Source organism: Lepisosteus oculatus, chromosome 20 (genome assembly GCF_040954835.1).
Source record: "Lepisosteus oculatus isolate fLepOcu1 chromosome 20, fLepOcu1.hap2, whole genome shotgun sequence".
Lineage (NCBI taxonomy): Eukaryota > Metazoa > Chordata > Actinopteri > Semionotiformes > Lepisosteidae > Lepisosteus > Lepisosteus oculatus.
Genome location: NC_090715.1, coordinates 601,034 through 622,181, shown reverse-complemented (window position 1 = coordinate 622,181; position 21,148 = coordinate 601,034). Strand labels below are relative to the sequence as shown.

General features: G+C 41.8%; 1 protein-coding gene across 1 annotated transcript; it reads right to left on the bottom strand.

Moving 5' to 3' along the window:
• Positions 1–15,451: 15,451 nt before the first annotated feature.
• Positions 15,452–19,963, bottom strand: LOC102693054 (chymotrypsin B-like). The gene is made up of 7 exons (XM_015368442.2): positions 19,895–19,963; positions 19,162–19,265; positions 18,872–18,951; positions 18,253–18,331; positions 17,160–17,340; positions 16,563–16,696; positions 15,452–15,878 (listed from the first exon to the last, which is right to left on the bottom strand). Exons 1-7 carry the CDS (start codon positions 19,944–19,946, stop codon positions 15,717–15,719), a joined length of 792 nt encoding a protein of 263 aa, XP_015223928.2. The 5' UTR covers positions 19,947–19,963; the 3' UTR covers positions 15,452–15,716.
• Positions 19,964–21,148: the final 1,185 nt, after the last annotated feature.

Genomic DNA, 21,148 nt, shown 5'->3' with positions numbered 1-21,148 from the left:
AATCCTGCCTCATCAACATAGATGAACTCATTAGGGGCAGCATTTGCTTCAAGTTTCAAGATTTTTTGAATAAATTAATAATAATAATTGCTTAGACTTATATAGCGCTTTTCTGGACACTCCACTCAAAGCGCTTTACAGGTAATGGGGATCCCCTCCACCACCACCAGTGTGCAGCCCCACCTGGATGATGCAATGGCAGCCAGAGTACGCCACTACTCTCCCCACACACCAGCTCTCAATGGGGAGGAGAGCAGAGTAATGAAGCCAATTCATAGTTGGGGATCATTAGGATGATTGGTAAGGGCCAATCGGAAATTTTGCCAGAATGCTCTTTTTGAGAAACTCCCTGGGATTTTTAATGACCACAGAGAGTCAGGACGTTGGTTTTACGTCTCATCCGAAGGACGGCGCCTGTTTACAATACAGTGTCCCCATCACTATAATGGGGCATTAGGACCCACATGGACTGCAGGGTGAGCTCCCCCTGCTGGCCCCACTAACACCTCTTCCAGCAGCAACCTTAGTTTTTCCCAGGAGGTCTCCCATCCAGGTACTGACCAGGCTCACACCTGCTTAACTTCAGTGGATTGCCAATTGCAGAGTGATATGGCTGCTGGCTATAATAAAGACATAATCATATACTGTAGGTACAGGGATGAGGATATTGTGCATTTCTCTTACAGTGCTGTATACTGTAACACTACTCCCCTACACCTCTGTGCAAGACAAGTGCACACTACTGTACCTACTGCATGGAGATTCATAGTAGGGCATCTCTTTCACACAATCACTGTTTCTCTCAAATGGCACACTGTCCTGGATTATAGACTATCTGACCTGCAGGCCACAGTATGTACGGCTACAGAGCTGTGTGTCCGAACAGATTGTTAGCAGTACTGGGGCTCCACAGGGGACTGTCCTTGCTCCATTCCTGTTCACCTTTTACACCTCTGACTTCAGGTACAACTCTGAGACATGTCATCTGCAGAAGTTTTTGGATGACTCTGCAATTGTGGGATGTATTAGAGAGGGGAAGGAGGAGAAATATAGGAGCTTGATTACCAATTTTGTGGAGTGGTGTCATCTTAACCATCTCCAGCTTAACACCAGCAAGACCAAAGAAATGATCTTCGACTTTCGAAGGAATAAGTCTCTGCTGAACCCTGTTTCCATCCAGGATGAGGACATAGAGGGCGTACATTCCTACAAGTACTCCTACAAGCTGGAGTGGCACTGTGTTGGGGATGAGCCTTGACCCCATGGAGGTGGTGGCTGAGAGGAGAATGCTGACCAAGCTCACAGCCATCATGAACAACACCTCTCATCCGCTTCATGGGACTGTTACTTTTAGCAACAGACTGCTCCAGCTACGGTGTTCAAGGGAACGTTTCTGCAGGTCTTTCCTCCCGGCTGCTGTCAGGGTGTATAACACTGCCCTAGGCTAGGACTGTTAGCCCTTCATTTGCTCCTCTATGGACAGCATGTTTGCTCCATTGTACTTTTTGGACAATCAGTCTATATAAACCTATGCACATTTTGCACATATTTTATTGTTTTTACAGTGACTATGATCAGCACATTTTGCACACACCTTTGTATTTATTTATTTTATTGTATTTTGTTTTATAACTATTCTGATGTCTGTTTTGCTTGTCAGACATTATATTGGAGAACTGAGTGAAAATATTTGACTGATTGTGTTTGTTCAGGTGAAGACTGTTGTAGTTCATTGTCATTTTGAGTGATACCAGGTGATTCATGTATTAGTAGTAGTGGCCCAAGTGTTCTTACAATGACTGTTGTGCTTATATACATTGAGGATTGTGTGAAGTGTTTTGCAACGTTAGTCAACCTGAATTGCAAATTGATTTGAAACAAGTAGAATGTATGTTCAGTTTTGCAGAGCTGGTGCTTTGTTCCGGGAATTTTGTGTTGAGATCAGATCGCTCTCTGTGTCCATTTTATCACAGTGCATGAGCAACTAGGAAAAACTGTAAATTATACAACTTCAGTCATCCATGAGAACACTGCTGACTAGTCCAGTAGCACAGTCCTTAATATCACTTTGTAAATAAACAGATCTCCACAGAGCCTCAAATTGTACAGTATCTCCAGCCTCCTTACTCAGATCTGCACTCCACAGATGCACTTATTCTAAAATAAGACTGTTTTTTCTCTTTTTGAAAAAAACATTTTTGTTTTAATTTGAGTAAACTCTGGTACATGATTAAATTGTACATTTTGCTTAAGGAATGCTAAAGAACTGTCATGATTCATTAATATTTGTTGTAGATGGTCTTTCACTTTAGTTATTGATAAAAGGCCACTTTGTCTTGTTGTTTATCTTTTTATCTCAGTGCATGTTTTATGGTCGTGTGTGTACATTCTATCCACTCTGCTGTGATTATTGGTAGGCATGTTTTTATAGTACTCAGTACAGCTCACAAACAAGAGACATCATAAAAACTGGTTTATGATGAACCCTTAATCTCAAGTGTTCCTCCTTCAGTCTTTTTAAAGATATGAGGGAGGAGCTGACTATTCAAGAGACATTGTGGAGGATAAAACAGACCATTACGTTGCAGAGATGACAGTGAACTGCGGAGCCCTAGAGAAAAATACGAATGCTCAGATCTCCATTGTATCGGGGGTTTAGTGCTTAGACCAGCAGGAAAGTGTCACAGCTGGGTGGTAGTTATGTATTAGGGTTGTGTGTGCATCTTCATTCACACACATGTGTGATCAAAGATAAAAGCATGAGAGCAACTAACAGACTGCATCTTAAAAAAATTGGAGCATACAAGAAAAATACTATTCAGTTGACTACAGCACTAAAATTACAATTGAACCTCTTAATGGGGGACTGTAGTGAAAACTATCTTTACTTCCAGCATGATTATATTTCTTTACATGAATTGAACTTTAGAAAGAGACATTGGTAATTAATAATACTGAGGTCTGAATCTCAAACCTTTGGGAAATGGACAAAGTGTAATAAACTGAAAGATCTGTAATAGGTGTTGCATCCACCAACAACCTGTGATAAAACTGCATGGAAATGAAAACACACTTTTCCAGTAATTGAAGATCCTTTAAGGTTTCTACCTACAATTACACAATACAGACACAGAAAAACAATGGGGTTTTTTTTCGGGGGGTTTCTGCACTGCAAAAGTGATTTTACTGTCTGCTGGTTAAACCTCATTTTGGTTCATAAAGCCCAGTTCTACACTTGTATTGTTTGTTAGTCAGGGTGTAACTCAGTCCCTTGACTCTGTCATTTGCTAAAGCACAGAATTCTCCAGTGAGCAACTCAGTACTAAAGAGGAATGGTCAACCGAGAGAAAGCAATTCTGTTGAAAATAAAAATTGTCTAGCAGCCCCTAACCATGTTCTGTTGTAATATTGAAGTCCCTCTAGGCACAAGGATATTTTAAATTATTATTTAAATTACAGAAGCTGACATGAAGGGGGGTTGAATGGCTTCCTTTGTAGCCTTTCTTAATTACGGATATAATCCAGGGATTTGGCATTATTCATATATTTATGTTAACATTTGGAGATGTATCAGTTATTTCTTGGGTGCCAGAAACAAATTACAATGCTATCTTGTTGACAGCTCTCGAGAAACATCTGAGATCCTGTCAATCTTGAGGTCAATTGGCTTCTAGTAACCAAATGAGCCAGAATGACCTTAATGAAGCTCCTCTGGTTTGTGACCTGTGCTGTTTGGATAAGCTGCAGTTCTGTGTGCGGTTGGTCGAGAAGATGCCTGTCCGTGTCTCTGATCAGCAGGCCCCTCACAGCCCTGGTCAGACACCGCACATCACTGCCTTCCTTCCTCGCTTGTCAACTACAATTTTAACAGAATGCACTCAGCAGTCACAGCTTGTATTTTGAAGAGGCAGCATGAAGAATAGAGATTTCCTAGCTGATTTGTTGTTTAATGGTGTGTGACCAGCAGACAAAAGGCAATAAAGAGCTGTTTTTCTGCTACTGATCACTCTTACCCCTCTCACACATGTACTGTAGCTCTGTGGAAAATGTATTTGCTTGAGGTTTCACCTCAGCTACCATTGAGGACTTAGTCATTTGCTTACAGGAGTAAAGGCAGGTTTGAGGCAGGTTTAAGAGAGAAAATATGTGGTAGTTCTTCAAATTTGAAAATGATCCATATAAATTAAATTTCCTACTCATAAGATTATGTTATAGTACCTCCAGGCATTCCACTATACTGTTTACATATTGTATAAATTACTGTATATACTGACAGGCAGAAAGCAACAAATTATATTGCTTCCAAAATACAATTGCATTGCTGCCTTTAACTGCTGCTCCATGCATTGCTCCATTGCTAATACTGCTCCATGTATTATACATACTGTACACAATGTATATTGGACAATTGTGAATCCTACAGAGCTGAAGAGTCATCTCATCAATGGGACACACTAGGAATGCAAGCCTCCCACACTGACTTGATTGGCTTTTAAAACCGTGAGTTTGTCAGCGTGCTCTGTTGTCTTTATGGTTTGTTCCTTTTAATATCTTTTTGTTTGATTTAACAAGAAGAATTGTTTTATTGAAGTAATACGATACCTTCCCTTAAAGTTGGTAAAACATTAATTTTTCCAATGTTCCAGGAAATCTCTTTATCATTCTCCCAGTATTAGTCTGATTCAAATCGAGACCCAGTTCAAGCTTAGAAAATTGTTCTTATCTAGAGTTTTGATTTCACTCTTGTACTTGTAGAGCTTGCAACCATGCTATCTTGCAAAATTACCTTCGTGAACTAGATGAAAGGTTCTTGAAGGGGAGGGGTAGTTGAACTGTGTGTATTTTGAGATGAATGCTTATCACACAGGACCATGTAATACAGGACACACTGAGGAGGCAATGCTTGAGAAACAAGCTGCAGTTTGTGGCTCTTGATAAATTGTTTTAACTGTCAATAAATTATTCAGAAGTCTTTTGTCCTAATTAATTCACATGTACATTAATCTCTCTCTTGCTGTCCCTCTGCCCCATCTCCACCTGCGCAGCTCCTCACTCTGCACGGGTTCTGCCCTTGGCCATGGAGGTGGGGCCAGAGCTTCTTATACCCCAGCTCCTCAATAAACATTCCTTTATGCACTGTCTTCCTGGGTATTGTACAGTAAAATATTCAAGAGAGTAGTAATATTCACAAAGAGCTGCAACCTTCTGAGAATAATTTTTATTGCTTTGGAGACAAATTGCCAACAGCCTGCACAGAGACAGGATGGCACACTGGCTCCACTTATTATAAGGAATCGTTACAATTATAGATATTATTCATATCTGCATATTAATAGATTAATATATAAACAAAAACAAATGCCTTATTATCCTTAACACTTATGTTCAGTTTGTATCGATGCCTGAATAATCATACTCTTCACAGTATGTTCAGAAAAGGAGAAAGGTGCTGACCTCCCCAGTACTGTGCAGAAGTCTCTTGTAGCTGAGAGGTGTTCAATGTCAACCCCTGTCCAAGAGAGACAAGTGTACTAACATTTTATTTATGTTCAATTTAGAAAAATATTATCTTTGGACATTGACTCAGGCATCAGCAGGAGATATACTAAATTAACCAATTTTAATAACAGATGTTGAATCTCACCAATATAATCCTAGTTATAATCTAGACTCTTGTTTACTGATAAATTCACATGTCATTGAGACGGTTTCAATCAGAAAATATTGAAGATTGAAGCAGAGGATTTTTACTTCCCTGCAGACAATAATGCATCATCTATGCACAGAGGGGGTGATGAGGAAAGAATGTGATTGTCTCAGTGCTTTCCTTTCTCTGCACAGACAAAGGGGAGACATCTTAAGAGCGTGTGGACCTTCACAGCGTCTCCTCAGAAGAGTAAGAACTGCCGCTCTTTGAGTTTCTTTGTCCAGTGTCCTTGAGAGCCAGACTGCTTGCAAGCCTGGGTGAATCGTGTGGTTTCGAAGAAATGTAAATAACTTTCTTTTTTTGAATATGAGTGCTATGAATGAAATCAGGGACCCCGAAGTTCTAAAAAGTCTTCTTTTCCACAATTGAAACCTGTCCATAAGAATCTTATTAAAGGCTAAATCTAAAACCTTTATTTAAAATATCATTTTTATTCAGTTAACACAACCGGGTGAGAACTATAACTGCTGCCTATGACAATGTCTTTCAACAAAAGAAAGAAATCATCAGACAGATGGTAAGGCATCTTTATTTAGAATTCATCATACTTATTTCTATTTTGTGCTTTGTTGAATAGTGATGTGTGCAGCAGAAAATATAAATGCACTCAGACAACACAAATGCCTATGTGGGAGCCAGAGGAGATGTCAAGGTTCTGACGTCAGGATTGGTATAATTGTCAAATATATGCCAGCATCTCTGGCTTTTAGTCAACACTTCGAATGGTGCTGTTCCTTTAGATGTATGTTCCTTTACATACTTTACAGTATGTCAGAGGTCCTTCTTTTTATGAGCTCAGAATGTGTGGTTGCACTCTGAACCCTGTCCTGGTGCAGCTAAAGGGAACAGCAGAGCTAATATCCTCAGCAGTCAGAGATAATGTGTGACCCAGTGTGAAACTTATAATACAGCTCGTTAGGTGTGGTAGTCAGATTCTGAATCTCGCCAGGGGATTCCCACACACAACCCAGTTTAGCTTCATAAGAGCAGGACCCAGCAGAATTAGACTTTGGGATTAAAAACTAAGAGACATGCATCCAGTTCATATCCTTTTGAAATCATGCGCAGTAACATCCCACCTTCTTCACAGGTGCTTGTGTGACACTTCCCAGCCATCCAGGTAACTGCCAATGATAGTCCCTGTTATTTTCATTATTTTCAGATACGCAAAGTATATCCAAGTGACAAACTAGCTATTTAATGCAAACTATGCATTAATTATTAATAGCCTATGTGTAAAGAAAAACTGTTGCCTGATACCTTCTTACAGTTACAGGCTACAAGGTCACTGGATGTTATCCAGCCCAGCAGAAAGTCTCACCTCAATGCCCATGTGAGTACAGGCAGTGAAGTCATTGGAGTTTTCATCATGGAATGAGAACACTGCAGCTTTGGGGAGGAAGTCTTGTTCTGACACTGGAACAGCTGAGAGCAGGAAACCCCAAATCCTCAACACCAAGGCCAGGGTTCTTTAAGCACATTCCTGCCCTGCTGCAGGTACAGGTTTCACACTGTATTACTAGGGCAGCAGTGGCAAAGGTTCTGCTCTTGTCTTTGGAAGGTTTTTAACTCTAATCCCAGACGAGATGCTGCTGGAAATTATCTAAATAATTTCCAGATGCAAATGCTGGTGTAAATGCTTCAGATGAGCTTGTCAGTCCAATAATTTACTAACAATGTTTCTTTGAGGACAGTAAAACATGCAGCAGCGCAGTATGGTCTCACTGCGTATGTAGCTGCTTGGAAACCTCTGTGTCACCATTTTGTTTTGTTTCTTCTGCTTTGCAAATGCCTGTTTTTCTGTTCTGGTTACTCTATCTTCTTGGTAGCCATTGCCTGACCCTGGCTGCTTGCCTGGTGGAGTGTCAGGAATGGACTTCATTCCTAAACCCACCTGAAGCCTAATCTTAATTAGGACAAGTAAAATTGCAGTGCTAATTGCCTGCTGAAAACTGGATGCACACATTTACACACAGAAGGTAGATTATGGGAATTTACAGCCACGCGTTAACAAATTGCAGCGTGACTGTCTAATTAGTTAAGACTTGAGCTGCTGAGCACTCATCTCAACAGCAATATAAACAGAAACCACCAACACAGCACACAGCCCTGCTGCACCTGGGCTCTGTCATGCAGGGGACCAAGCATAAGGTCTGTCACACGCTGAATGACTACATAAACAGAACAGAGGCATATTGTAAATCATCCTGAATGAGGGCATCTACTTAGCAACTGTAAAGAATAGCACTGAGTGTTCATGCTTCTTATGTCAAGTAACGTTCACAGCCTGCCTGTTCCAGATGTTGTGGACCAGAGATGTGATGATTGATACACAGTATTAGTTACAATCTTCATCAGCTTTTCTTTGCCAGTCTGAGCAATAATGTGATCTCAGTGCTGACACTTAAGAAGCCAACAAGAGATTCTGCACTTCTCTGAGACATCCAAGCAGTAGTTTTTAGCTCAATCTAGAAACGACGGTGTCTCAGAATGCTGTTGCACTTATTCTGAGGGTACCTTTTATATTTTGGCTTCTTAAGGATCATCATTGCTTTTTGGAGAACAGGCACACACCCCTTTCCCTCTGTAGGTGCATGTTAACTCAATTACAGTAAGAGAGGTGTGGTGAAGTGTGAGGGATACAGTGGTATAAGCATGGTAGAAGTGCAAATTCACTGTGGCAAAGGGCTGTGCAGTCTTCTTCAGGTGCAGGGGATTTAGGCCACTGCTGTCATGTGCTTCCGTTTCAGCGATGTTTGCTTGTTTTCAAAGTAAAGGGCATCTCAACAAGCTCCTGTGAAAGGCATATAATGATGGTAAAATAGTGTTTTAAACAGTAGCCACTTATTGAATTACACTGGACTATTACCTCATCAGCCAGCATTGACAACAGAGGCAATTTAGTAGATGACTGTAAAATTACAATTAGTGTCTGAGAAAAGAAAGAGTAAGGAACCATAACACATGAAAACCATAATACTGTGCTAAAGGTAAAGACACAAAGGACACGAGTGTCCAATTTATAACAGGCAGAATTAGTAGAAATATCAAAACAATATACCTTGGCAAAGACCAGGGGGGCAACTGTGTGGGAAAATCAGAGCCCATCTGCTCTCAGTCAGAGCTCTAGAGAAAGAAGAGGAGAGACAGGCATATTGAAGACACGTGTTGAGGTGAGAAACTGATTTGAAGACCTGAAAAGCTAGCAGGACATGGAGTGACTCATCCATACTGTTCTGTTGATACAGGATTGAAAAACCTCTTTTCTTCTCTCAATGGGCTTTTAAAAAATAAGTTAACTGAGCCTGATGATCCCAGCAAGCTTTAGAATAGGAGTGCCTTTATCAAACAAGCTGAAATAATACAGACATATTATAACACTGAACCTTATGTCAGATAAAATACTAAGAAACACACCCAAAACAACTCCCTAGTCTGTAGTTCCAGAATGAGGAACTGCAAGATAAAGTCACACAGAAAAATGTCCAACACAAAATCCAGAGATGGAGATTCAGGACAGAGGATCCTGTCTAATGGCTCAAACACAAGTTTAGATCAAAAACGTAGTTGAGATGTCATCATCACATTCAGTATCTCTTTACATGTGTCTGTTTCTCGTTACTGTCTGATTGAAGCAGATGTTTTTTTTGATTGGAAAAAATATTCCATTTGCTTCAATATATGTCTTGAATTTAAAGATTCCCCTAGACAAAATAGTTTTTATGTGTTATCATAGTACAGTACACATTGCCTGGTCTTTACATCTAAATGACATCAAATGAGAACCAGAAGCACCCAGAGCAGCAGTGAGAGACGAAGACTCCTCCACAGCGGGCACAGATGCAAGCCCTTCTCAGCACTGTCAGAGGAAACAGCAGCAGAGATAGTGAAGGGGGACATGTGTATCGAAAGGATGTTACAACAGGAGCCAGCATGCATGAGTGTGGGAGTGACAGACCTCAGGTTTCCTACTTAAAAAAACTTCTAACCAAAATCTAACCAATACAGCAGCTAAACAGGAAAAATTAGATATTCCTTTTAAACAAAGAAGTAAAACAGAGGGCTACATTTTGGGATTAAAACCACATATACAGTATCAAGCATATCAGGCTAGCCAATTACACTCTTGTGTATGATGTTTAGACATATTGCAATGTGCTGTATGTGTCAAAAGATATGTACTGTACAACAAAATGCCAAAATGGTTACTTTATGTTGCAACATCAGTAACATATTCAGGTTTCCAGTTTATTGGATCCTGCTGTTTGTAACGAGCTGCCCAACAGAGTTCACATGGGACAGGGAAATTGATCCCTGTGAGTGCAGGTGCCCTCACCTACAAGGCAAACAGTGCTTGTGCTTCCAGCATATTGATATGTCTGCCCTTCCCTGCAGTGTGTACAGTGTAACAATTGTGGTTACACTTGCAGCAAGGCTTGAACACCCTGGTATAGACTTCTAAATGGAACAGTTTACTTCCATTGTGAAATGCTCTTATCTGTACTACTGAATGGATTAATCAAAAACCTAAAGCCACCTTCTAATTCCCTATACTTAGTATTTGGTGACTGATGGGAAAAATAATCGGGCTTCTACCCAGTGAAACACAAACATCCAGTGCCAGGGCTGTGATTATTGACTGGCAAGTGGGTAAAAATGTTCATTGAATCCAGACCTGAGTTTGTATGTCCCTGCAGCCAAGCTCCTGAGTAGCATATCCACTCTGGAAGTGTTTCATGAACCTTGCTAATGAAAAATGCCTTCTGTCAACAACCAGGGTGTTCACTAAATAAAAAAACAAGGGGTAACTTAGATCACTAGAAATTACTTTTTATTGCTATGAAGGTGGAAGGAATGCTCCATCATTAGGATTTTAAAAAAATATATTTTTTCTCTAGACGTTTGTTAAAATAACTATGAAAGATTTTCTAGGAACAAATGCAGAAACAAATATTAAAGTTAAATTAAAAGTTATTTAATTTAAATATATTGTAATTGCTGTTTCAGTAAATTACACTAATCTGAGATACAACTGTTCTCATAATGGAACATTAAAAATGAGTAAATCAGCTGTTTCTGATAAAATGAGACTGGTGGGTGGAGAAGATCATGAAGCTACCCACATACTGACTCAACAGCAGGTGACCTAACAGATATTTTTAAATAATAAATTTGAAATTTCTCCCCAGGTATTGTATAACTAGGTGTAATCCAGCAAACTGCAGTTGGGGTGTCATCCACACAGATTACACCCCATCAGGGAAAGGAAACTATTACAACAAGACTCATTTGTAAACTCACAGTTTACCAGCAGTGGTGCCGTAATGATACAGGTTTCTTATTCAGAAAACCCAGTTATACACTGGATGGTGTTTCATGGCACCAATGGGAGCAAATGTTTTAGTACTGCTAATGAGAATTCTGTTTAATCATTTTTGAGTGAATTGTGTTTTATTGTATTGCAATAGTGTGCTAATTCTGTTAGATTTATAAAACAAAGGAAGGACGTGTGTCTGTGCAATGAGGGAGGCTGCTGTGTGTCTTCTTGTGGATGTGCAAGCTCAGAGGAGTGACCCTGTGACCTTTGGGGGTAAATGTTGAGGACTGTGATTGAGCGATGTCAAGTTAACATAATCAGAAGCTGGGAAGCAGGTTGTGGTTGTCCTGAGAGACTGGTTAATGCACTGCTGCTGTGATGGTTATTGTCATTACTGAGTCAGCTGGGAAAACTCCTGCTCTGTTATTTATTAATTAGACACAGTCACTGCTATTTCAGTTAACACAGATAAGGGTGTGAACATATTGTCTCTCTAAAATATTTATCAGCCAAAAGGCCATTGTATGTGCCCTGTTTATTACTCCTCTGGGGTGTGAAAAACCTCAAATGGCTTCTCCTTCCTTAATCAAACACATACTGTTCTCAGCTCTAGGTTACTGAGACACTTCTGATGTAATAATGAAACAGATAAAAAAGAATGGCATGGAAGATCGGATTTTTGTCAAACCTCACACACTTTTTTACATTGAATCCTAATAATATGGCAAAAATGAATGGTTGCTCTATCTCTCCAGTGGTGAGATATTAAAAATAGCTGATTTCAATGGTTTGATCTCTTTTGGGAACACCGAGACAAACCAGAGCCTGTCCTGCCATCCTGATCTGTCACGGGGAGGGGGGGGTGAGCTGGTGCTGGCCGGGGGCAGACCTACACCCCCGGTTTGAGCCCTGCTGGCCACTGTGTGACCTAGTGCAACAATTCTGCATGTGCTTGCAGTAATAGCGAGATGAATTTAATTCAGACAGAAACTGAATTCCATCACCTGTTTTTCTCTGCTCCTTAAACTCATTCACCTGTGCAAATCCAAAGCAATCCAAGCTAATCCGGAGAGTGGAAGGCTGGTGTCCTCTGGCTCCTGGAAATTTAGATAGAGGCCAGCTGGTTTGAATGCGTGACAGTCTCACTTCAATCAGAAGGGCTGCTACACCTACTGTAGGTTATGTATTCTCATGGATAGAGTTACTGGCATCAGGTAAATAATAACAATGTTATTGGTATTCAAAGCATGAAACTCAGAGGTCCCTGAGTCCTTGCTGAGCCCCTCTCACGGGGCTTAATTAAGAGAGCGTGGAGAATGGCACACAGCTGATAGCCAGGGGTGATGCTCGTCATGCAAACCCCGGCTGGTCTCAAACCAGACACTTCCCTGCAGGAGCACAGCGCCCCACTGCGCTGACAGGACTTCATCATGTACTGCGGTGTCAGGGAGTACTGAGTAGCTGATACACCCTGTCAGTACTGCTCAAGTGCAACAATTGTCTCAGTTTGGATGCCCAGCCCTCAGTGCCCAGATCTTGGAGGTGAAATGTTCTTTATTGTAAACAGGGCACCTGGTTGCTCTGATGTTATGCTTGACTGGCTCCTGCAGCTGATTTCCATGCAGACTCATTGGCAGTCATTGTAAGCAGCTGCCACCCCCCACCCTCTGTGCAGAGGGAACACCTGTGGCCATGGGGCCATGTTGGTGTGTCTTGCAGATTATCTGAGCCGCAAATGGCTGAGTATTACAAGGCTCACACCTAGTCCAGTTAATCCCCAAAAGCATAGGAATACCGAGTCTGCCCTCTGAATTTGCCAGGAGGTGATGTAATCTCTGTCATTGACAAGAACCTGCCCACCAGGAAGATAATTCTTTCTTTATGTCCACAGGTAGGAAGCATAAGTATTTTATCTTTTTCATTCAGATTGGCTAACTGGTTGCTGCAACAGCATCTCACAACATCTCATCTCATAAGAACAGTTATAGGAGAGAGAAGGCCATCCACACCATCTAGCCTAATTAATCTTGAGTACATAATTGATCCAATGATCTCATCCAGCTTCTTCAGGGAAGAAGCCAGGCTGTTGGATTAAAAAACATTGCTTACTAGCTTGTTCAATACTCCCATGAGACTATGATGATACAGTATCTGTAAAAATATTACTAATCCTCCTCCAATCTATGAAACAGACGTGAGTGTATCTGGGAATCTGAATATGCGCTTGTTTGGGCTGGGAAGTCCTCAGCCAGGTCACATGACACGCCTCAACAGCCAGTCCTTCCATATTGCCATCTGCCTTCCTGCATCGCCAACAGCAAGGATGTGAGGAAGTTCAAGACAAGCAACAGTTTCTCCACTCACCACCTCTGCTGTGTGTTAGATATGACCAAGCTGGTGCTGAGCTACACAACATACTCAGATCAAAAGCTGCTCCTCAGCTTTACATCACTTTATACAATGAATCTGATGGCCCTTCACAGCTCTACAGTCACACTGCACATTCCTGAAAGGCTCTTAACTGTGCTTGAAAACTAATGATAGTTTTTTATTATTGCAAAAAGCAAAAATAGACATTAAATATCACGTGAAAAAACACAGATTTTCCTTTGCTACTTTTTTCAGAGTCAGTGAGTTTTCTGCTCATCAGGGGACTGTGAAAGTAGTGGCCTGGCTTCTGTCTGCCGAATCCACAGGACTGTCTTCGCCCTGGGGGAGTAAGGGCAGTTGCCATGGGGACCAGCCGTGAACACGGGTTGGCCTGTGCAGGGAGGTTTCAAGGATCGGCAGTGTTAGCATCTGCACTTTTTATAAACACAAAGTGTATGTATGTTTCTCGAATACAGAAGGACAGTCCTGGTTGGTTTTTCCTAAAAAACATCTGATATTCACAGCAACATGTGAGTCGAGGTACCCAAGAGCAAAACACAGTTATCATTTCTCTCAATTTGTCTTTCCCTTGTTTTCCACAGACAGCTGCTGCTGGTGTCGGAGCTGTTAATACCGAATGTTTGCCCCGCGGGGAGACAGTGCACACTGTCTCATGTGTCACAGCACTGTGCTGCGTGTTATCGACCTGCTCGAAAACACTCAATATCTTCATGCTTCTGAGTGCTTGAAATGGGAAGAGCTTCAATGGGACAAAGAAGAGCTTGTAAACCCTGTAAAGCCAAGAGTCATTATTCATGAGTCCTGAAGGCTTAAACTGACTTGCTTGTTATTATTACTGTTCCTTCAGCTACTGTTTGTAGCACCAGGCTCTGACCACTGATTCACACATTGAAGCTGTGCACCCCAAACGAGCATCAAAGCCTCTCAATATGCCAAAAGCCTGCAAAGGAACAAGTACTAGGTTTATTCCATGCTGAAAAAAAGAAGAAAGAAAACTTCAGGCTCCACGGCCGAAATGTTGTGTTTTCTTTCTTCTTTTCTTTCTTCTTTTTTTCAGCATGGAATAAACCTAGTACTTGTTCCTTTGCAGCCTACGCATGCTGACGCAGCTACCCACCTGAACTACTACTGCCTAAAGCCTGGTTCTCTAAGGGGAATCTCAATGGCCTCTGTGAATCCAAAGGTCTTTACTTTGTTATTCTGCAGTATCTTTGTAAACAACGTGTGATTACAGGTAATTCATTTGACAAGTCACAGATTTCCTTCCTCAGCAATGCTGATTGTATTTAGTGCTCCTGTGGAGCTCAGTGTTCTCCCACTGTCAGAGCCTGGTCATAACTAGCTAATATTAAGGACTCTTTTTGTTCAGCCAGACACCTGTGGAGACTGACACCATGTGGGTCTTGAATGTGCTCTGTGAATGATAGGGCTATTTTCAAACTGTTTTCCTCTACTGCAAAATTTATTTTATTTTGTTCTTTGATCCCCACACAGAATTCAGCTACAATAATATTAATGAAAAAACTATCTTTTCTACACCTTCATGGTCTTTTATTTCATGATATTTACTTTCAGAAATCTGCCTCAGGTGCTACACCTTTTGAAATTCCTGCTTTTAAATGACCCGCTGATGTTTTTCCTCTGCACATTAACCAGTGGGAATCCAGTGTCCAATGTTTAACAGAACTCTAAAACCAGCAGCAGAGTTCCTGTTCCCCTATTTCATGCTGTTCTTGATTTGAATTTCCTTATTCATGTTTGAAATAATATCTGTCTTAATCAGGCCAATTACAGATCATGCCTGAGATATAATCTGCTAGTTTAGCTATGCAGGACTCAACTTTTCTACATGGCTATGCAATCTGTCATCTATTTAAAAATGGAAACCCATGAGCTGGATCATATCAAACCACGGCTTCTTCCCAGGCATATCAGTGGAGAATTTAATTAACTTCAGTTCAATATTGTGTTTAACATGTGTAACAAAAAATGAAACCCAAACACGTTTTAAATGTATCATTTATGACCAATGAAAATAAAACAGAGAAAACAGCGATGAGTAATGAGTTTTGAAATTGATCTCTAATGTAGAGACTGTTGTATTTGAAACTCTGAGGATGCAACAGGGCTGAGTAAGTCTGGTCCACTGAGGCGACACCCTCCCCAAGGAGTTCTGCCAGGTGACCCCCTTGTGCCCACTCACACACCACAGTACTAGAAAATTAACACATACGAGTCTGTCTGTGTCTATGGAGGAATAAATGAGGCCACACTGCCAGACTGCCTCTGCGCCTGCTGGCCTTAGTTTGCAGCCAGCACCTGGCCCACCCAGGAGCGCAGTGCGGTGACGCGGGCGTACACCGCCGGCGTGGTGGTCAGGCAGCGGCTGCTTCCCCAGGACACGATGCCGACCAGGTTCCAAGCGCCATTGCGTTCGCACACCAGGGGGCCGCCAGAGTCGCCCTGAGGAGAAGGACAGGGCCAGTCAGCTGGGGGCACAGACAGCCCACGGGTCTTCATACTGGGGGAAGCTGGCAGCTGTCACCCTGGATTCTATCTATAACAGCATGCGCTGCCAAAGATAACTGTCCTGGACTGGTACAGGTGCAGCTCTCCAGACAGCTGCAGTATTCAGTGGTGCCAGCTGATTAAAATATCTGGAAGCAGAGGTTGTCTCAATCCAGCCTCTAAGGATTTTGTGGTCTTATAGTTTCTGTTACCTCTTTAGGTGCTTAATTTGTTAAAGCAATAAACTAAAGTTTTTTTTTATATTTCAAGCAATTCCTTATTTAAAGATATCTATAAAATCTGCTTTGAAACATGTCTTTTTTGTCCAGCTGCTTGAAGTACAGCTAGCTTGTCTTTGTTTGTTGTGAATGTACAGGAGACACAGGCGACATCCTCTGGTGTTCCTGGTTTAATTCAGACACCAGACCTCTCACTGGTCTCCCTTACAGTGAAGGAGAAGTGAAGTGTCTTACCTCACACTGCCATCTCATGGCAGCCTTTAGCAGTAACATGTATTCACAACGTCTCTCTGTACTGCCTGGATCACCATTTCAGACTAATACTGAGCTTCCTGAAACTCCAGGCCTTCAAGAAGATGTTTATCCTGTGTCAAAGCCCCTGCCGTGGGGCTGAACTTACCATGCAGGAGGAGGCTCCGTCTGCTCCAGCACAGATCATCATGTCAGTGATGCTATCTCCCCAGTGAGCCTTGCACTGCTCGGGCGACAGCAGGGGCAGGGCTGCCTGCTGCAGCTTGCTAGGAGTGAGGAGAGCTGGGGAGGAGAGAGAGGACCAACAGACCTCACACAGAGCAAAGACAGGACAGGCTAACAAGCCTTTCTAACACAGGAGGCTCTATTTGCTTTGACTAACTCAAGTGGCCTACCTAGTCTTCATTGCCTCTCTTGGGGTAAATATTTATTGCGCCTGGAGAGACTCACATGCTATCTTGGGATTTTGAGACAAAATACCATAACAAGTTAATTCTCTGATTTTTTTTTAACAGAGGAGTCTACAAACATGCTGCAGCTAGTGTCCGAGAATCAGCATAAAGAGTTATTTTCGCACTTTACCCTGGGTTTCACTATGATTTAACATGTATTCATTTGGTTTTCCCCTGCTTCCCCTTGATTTGCACCATGCTTTTGCTTTCCTTGCTGTGTTAAACGTGACTTCTAGCACAATTTCACTATTCAGACACGTTCTGTGGATGCTGGCTAGATGTCAGTGACTCACCATTGTAGCGGGTCAGCCCCCAGCCAGTGGTGACACACCTGGTGCCAGGGCTGTAGACATCTGAAGCGGCTGGCAGGCACACTGGTGCCACGTGGGCATTCAGTGTTACAGGTGCAGTGAGCTTGATCAGAGTGATGTCATTGTCGATGGTATTGGGGTTCCACTGGGGGTGAGTGATGACCTGGGGGAGCAGACAGAGGTCAGAGAGGGGTCATGGTTCCTTCTCCTAGCTCCGCACACTCTCTTGAATTCTCACTGGTGACCTTGCTCTCTGCTGGAGCTGCACTGAGTTATTTAACTTCATCGTGGATAATAATGCAGCCACATACTTGGAATCTTGGCAAAATGAATCTGAGAGGCAAGAAGAAGGGAAATCAGTCCAATTGACTGGTATTAGTTAAAGGATAATAGTGGCTGTAAAATATATAAATGGAGTATTATATATTAATATATTTTAATTATATTCAACATGGTTTAATATAATATAAGATCACTTTCTTAGCCATATACAATTTCTTGCATTAGGAATTCGTCACACACTTTTAGTGAAATGAGACGGAGCACAAGGGACTGTTCATTACCAGTCTTTTCATGCAATTTGATACCACAGCGTGATCCCCTTCACGCCTTCTCCAGGTTGACATTCTTACTTTGGCAAGATTGATGGTTTTCTAATTACATTATTGAACTGATTGAGCATAAGAACGGTCACAGACTAGTGAAGGACATTTAGCCCATCTAGCAAACTTGTAACATTGAAAGAACAGCCTCCAAAGAGCTCCAAGGTAAGTCATATCAGTGGTAAGTAATATCAGTGTCTGCTGCTTTTTAATTGAATTCTTTATCAAATACAAATGTATTTTTTCTTTTTTGATTTATTGAGCATGAAAGTAATTGTTCTGTTGCTAATTTATAGATTGGTCTCCAAGAGCTCAATTACTTTCTGCTAGGTTACAAACACATGAAGATAATTTATGAGTACCTACTCCAAGTCAAATCCAGAACACATTCAGTATTTGTAGTGAATTCTGCAATGATAGTTAATGTCTTTAACTATGTCCATGTGGCACCCAGAACGACCCCCTGGCCTGACCTTGCCCACTCTCATGGTCTGGATGTCCTCGTTGCTCTTGCTCCGGTCATGTTCTCCAATGACAACGCGATGGCTGGACCTGCAGAGCACAGACAAACTTCTTCCACACTGAAAGTAATGGGACTCAAACATCTCTCTGCCTTTTAACAATGTTTTTAATCTCTTGTCCCATTTAGAATGTTGTAGGTGTAATACAGGATGACAAAGGGGACCAGGTTTTAGTCCAGAGCAATGAAAACTGATGAGGATGCAGGGACATGCAGTTTTCACACTGCAGCAGAAAGATGATTTCAAGAAAATGTGTATGATCAATGGAACCATGTGGTAAACAAAAAGGATGCAATCAAATTCCTCATGTCTCTGCAGCAAGTGTTAGAAAAAGACTAATAATTTGCACAAAAACAGTGAATAGTATGTGTTTTGAGGATTGAACAGACCATAATCTTGCAGACCACTTCTCAGACCTGCAGAACAGCATGTATAATTGGCTCTGGTCTCAGAGGATGTGCTGTCTGTCCTGCACACTCAAATCATGGTGCAGCCTTTCACAGTTGTCTGCTGTGGCGCAGTCAGCTATGTGCTGCGGGTTAGCCTGGTTCAGTGCACGGAAGGTACTGACCTAACCCCACAGTGAGCTGCGGTTACCACCCACTGCTCCGAGATCAGAGAGCCTCCGCAGAAATGAAATCCAATGGCGTCCTGTGTGCGGAAGATATGATAACAGCGTTTCTTACACTGAGGCCTGTTTACTGCAAATACTGTCAGTTATCACATTGAAATGAATATTCCACTGAATGCACATATTGCATATATGGCATCTGTTTCCATGGACACCCTTGAAAATCACCACCAGTCGCTGTCAGAACTACTACAACCAATGATCAGAAGTGTTTAGCAGCAGGGAGTTACCTGCAGGGACACCTGCCAGGGCCAGGATCCTGGCACAGCCTCCTCTCCGTTCACAATCCGGGCGTAGCCTGTGATCACTGGCTTGATCTCCTGCACTCCGCACCCTGGCACAGATAGACCGACAGCCTGAGCCCAGGCACTGGCACACAGACCCAGAGTAACGCCTGACCCCTGAGTCACAGGGCTGCAGTACTGAGCCTTCTCAGGCTCTGGGCTTCAGGCTGATCTTTCTTGCAAAAATAAGAGCAACATACTTTGCTGTGCACTGTGTGAATGTGCACAGCTGAACAGTGCTACTCACCAGAAACAGTTAGTGTTGTGGGTGCAATAATAAAGCAGCTATAATCTATAAATATGTTATAGCTAGCACTGACACATTTAATAAGAGTAAATTACATATACAGTATAGTGCTAAGATAGCAGAAACATACTGGAAAATAATTTTTATAGTATTTAGATTGCAATAACACATATAATTTTATCGTGTTTCTAAAATGTATATGTCAATAACATTTCTGACATAAATTCATTCTGTAAGCAGCGGCAAGGTAATACATTTAACTGCCTCTGAATGGATTAGATACATTATTTTTGCCTTCAAGGAAGTTAAGAAGTGAAGCGTGAGGATCGATACCTCAGTAACAGACTGATCGGAGCTGTGGTGTTCAGCCCTTGCTTACACCTGCTCCACAGTGTCACCTGCCTCGCTGAGGGATGACAGAGGATTAATTACCGTAAACTGTGCCAACGAGGGCCATACAGCCCACCAACAGGAGAAACGCCATGGCCGCGCTGGGTGAGCTAGACACGTCTCCTGGGTTTATATAACACGGCTGAATGTCAGAATGATGATAACTGAGAGACGTCCACCAATCAAAACTGAGAGGTATTGTTTAGAGCAAACAAACTGCTGTAACACATTAAACCAGACCTTGAAGAAATATCCCAGTCTGTTTATGACACAGCCTGGTCTTACAGAGACTGAGATCGTAAGAAGTGTAAGCCTTATGAGCAGACTTCTGTTATAATATATGTTGGCACTGTAACTACTGTACACTGACAATCAAATACCTGGGTGTTGTTAGCCTGAAGCAGTTCCACTGATCACCACATCATTAACGCTCCCTTCATAATGGAAACCTTTAAGGAATCCACACTTTGAAAGTCTTTGAAAAAGCAGACACAGAGCTTTATTATATCAAGAGTTACCACTCTGCAATGGCTGAGTGCAACTGGACACACAGGTGAAGACGGGCCGGCAGGGCGTCCCCTGTGCCTGAGTGGCCCAGCTGACAGGACAGAAGCGGGACGCAGGGGATCGGTGGATCTGACTGCATGCTCTGCACATGACAGCACAATCACGCTAGATTAAACCCAGCTTGGATTAAGACTTCGACTGAGTCACTCATCACAAACTAAAAACTAAATCTCAGTGGAGACTTTGTAATGTCTGGCTTCAAAGATAATCTAAATCAAAGAGTTCGTTTTCTTGTTAAAATAGAGCTAAATGACAAGTGTCATTGGCTATAAAAGCAAAGGTCCACATTCATAAAATTATCTTTCACATTTCTTCAATTATCTTAAGAAATCATTTAACTATTTTAATATTTCCCAAGCAGTCTTACTAGGCTTCAATTGTGTCTGGTATCAGGACGATAAAAGACATTTTACCAAGAAAGATAGACACTTTAGGAGTCCTTAATCTTTGTCCACTGTCCGTATGACTGTGCCTGGACTATTGAACAATATTTGGATTTACTTTACCTGTATCCTGTTCCACGTAATTCCCCCCTTCCTGGTTTGAGCTCTGCAGGAGCACAAGGTATGGGGAACAAGCTGATACTGCAAAAAACCCACAACCAACTATTTAATCCCATGTATTTATCTTTGTTTTATTAGTTCACACATTGATACATAAAATAATTCAATTCTTTAAATCTTGCATTTTGTGACTAAACAGCTTTTGACGGACAGAAAATGACTGAGG

Coding starts and splice junctions, on each gene's coding strand:
- LOC102693054 (XM_015368442.2), bottom strand. CDS start 19,946: ATGGCGTTTCTCCTGTTGGTGGGCTGTATGGCCCTCGTTGGCACAGTT. Junction 18,952..19,161: donor CCTGGCAGGTGTCCCTGCAG/GTAACTCCCTGC, acceptor TTCCGCACACAG/GACGCCATTGGATTTCATTT. Junction 16,697..17,159: donor GGGGCTGACCCGCTACAATG/GTGAGTCACTGA, acceptor TCTCCTCCCCAG/CTCTCCTCACTCCTAGCAAG.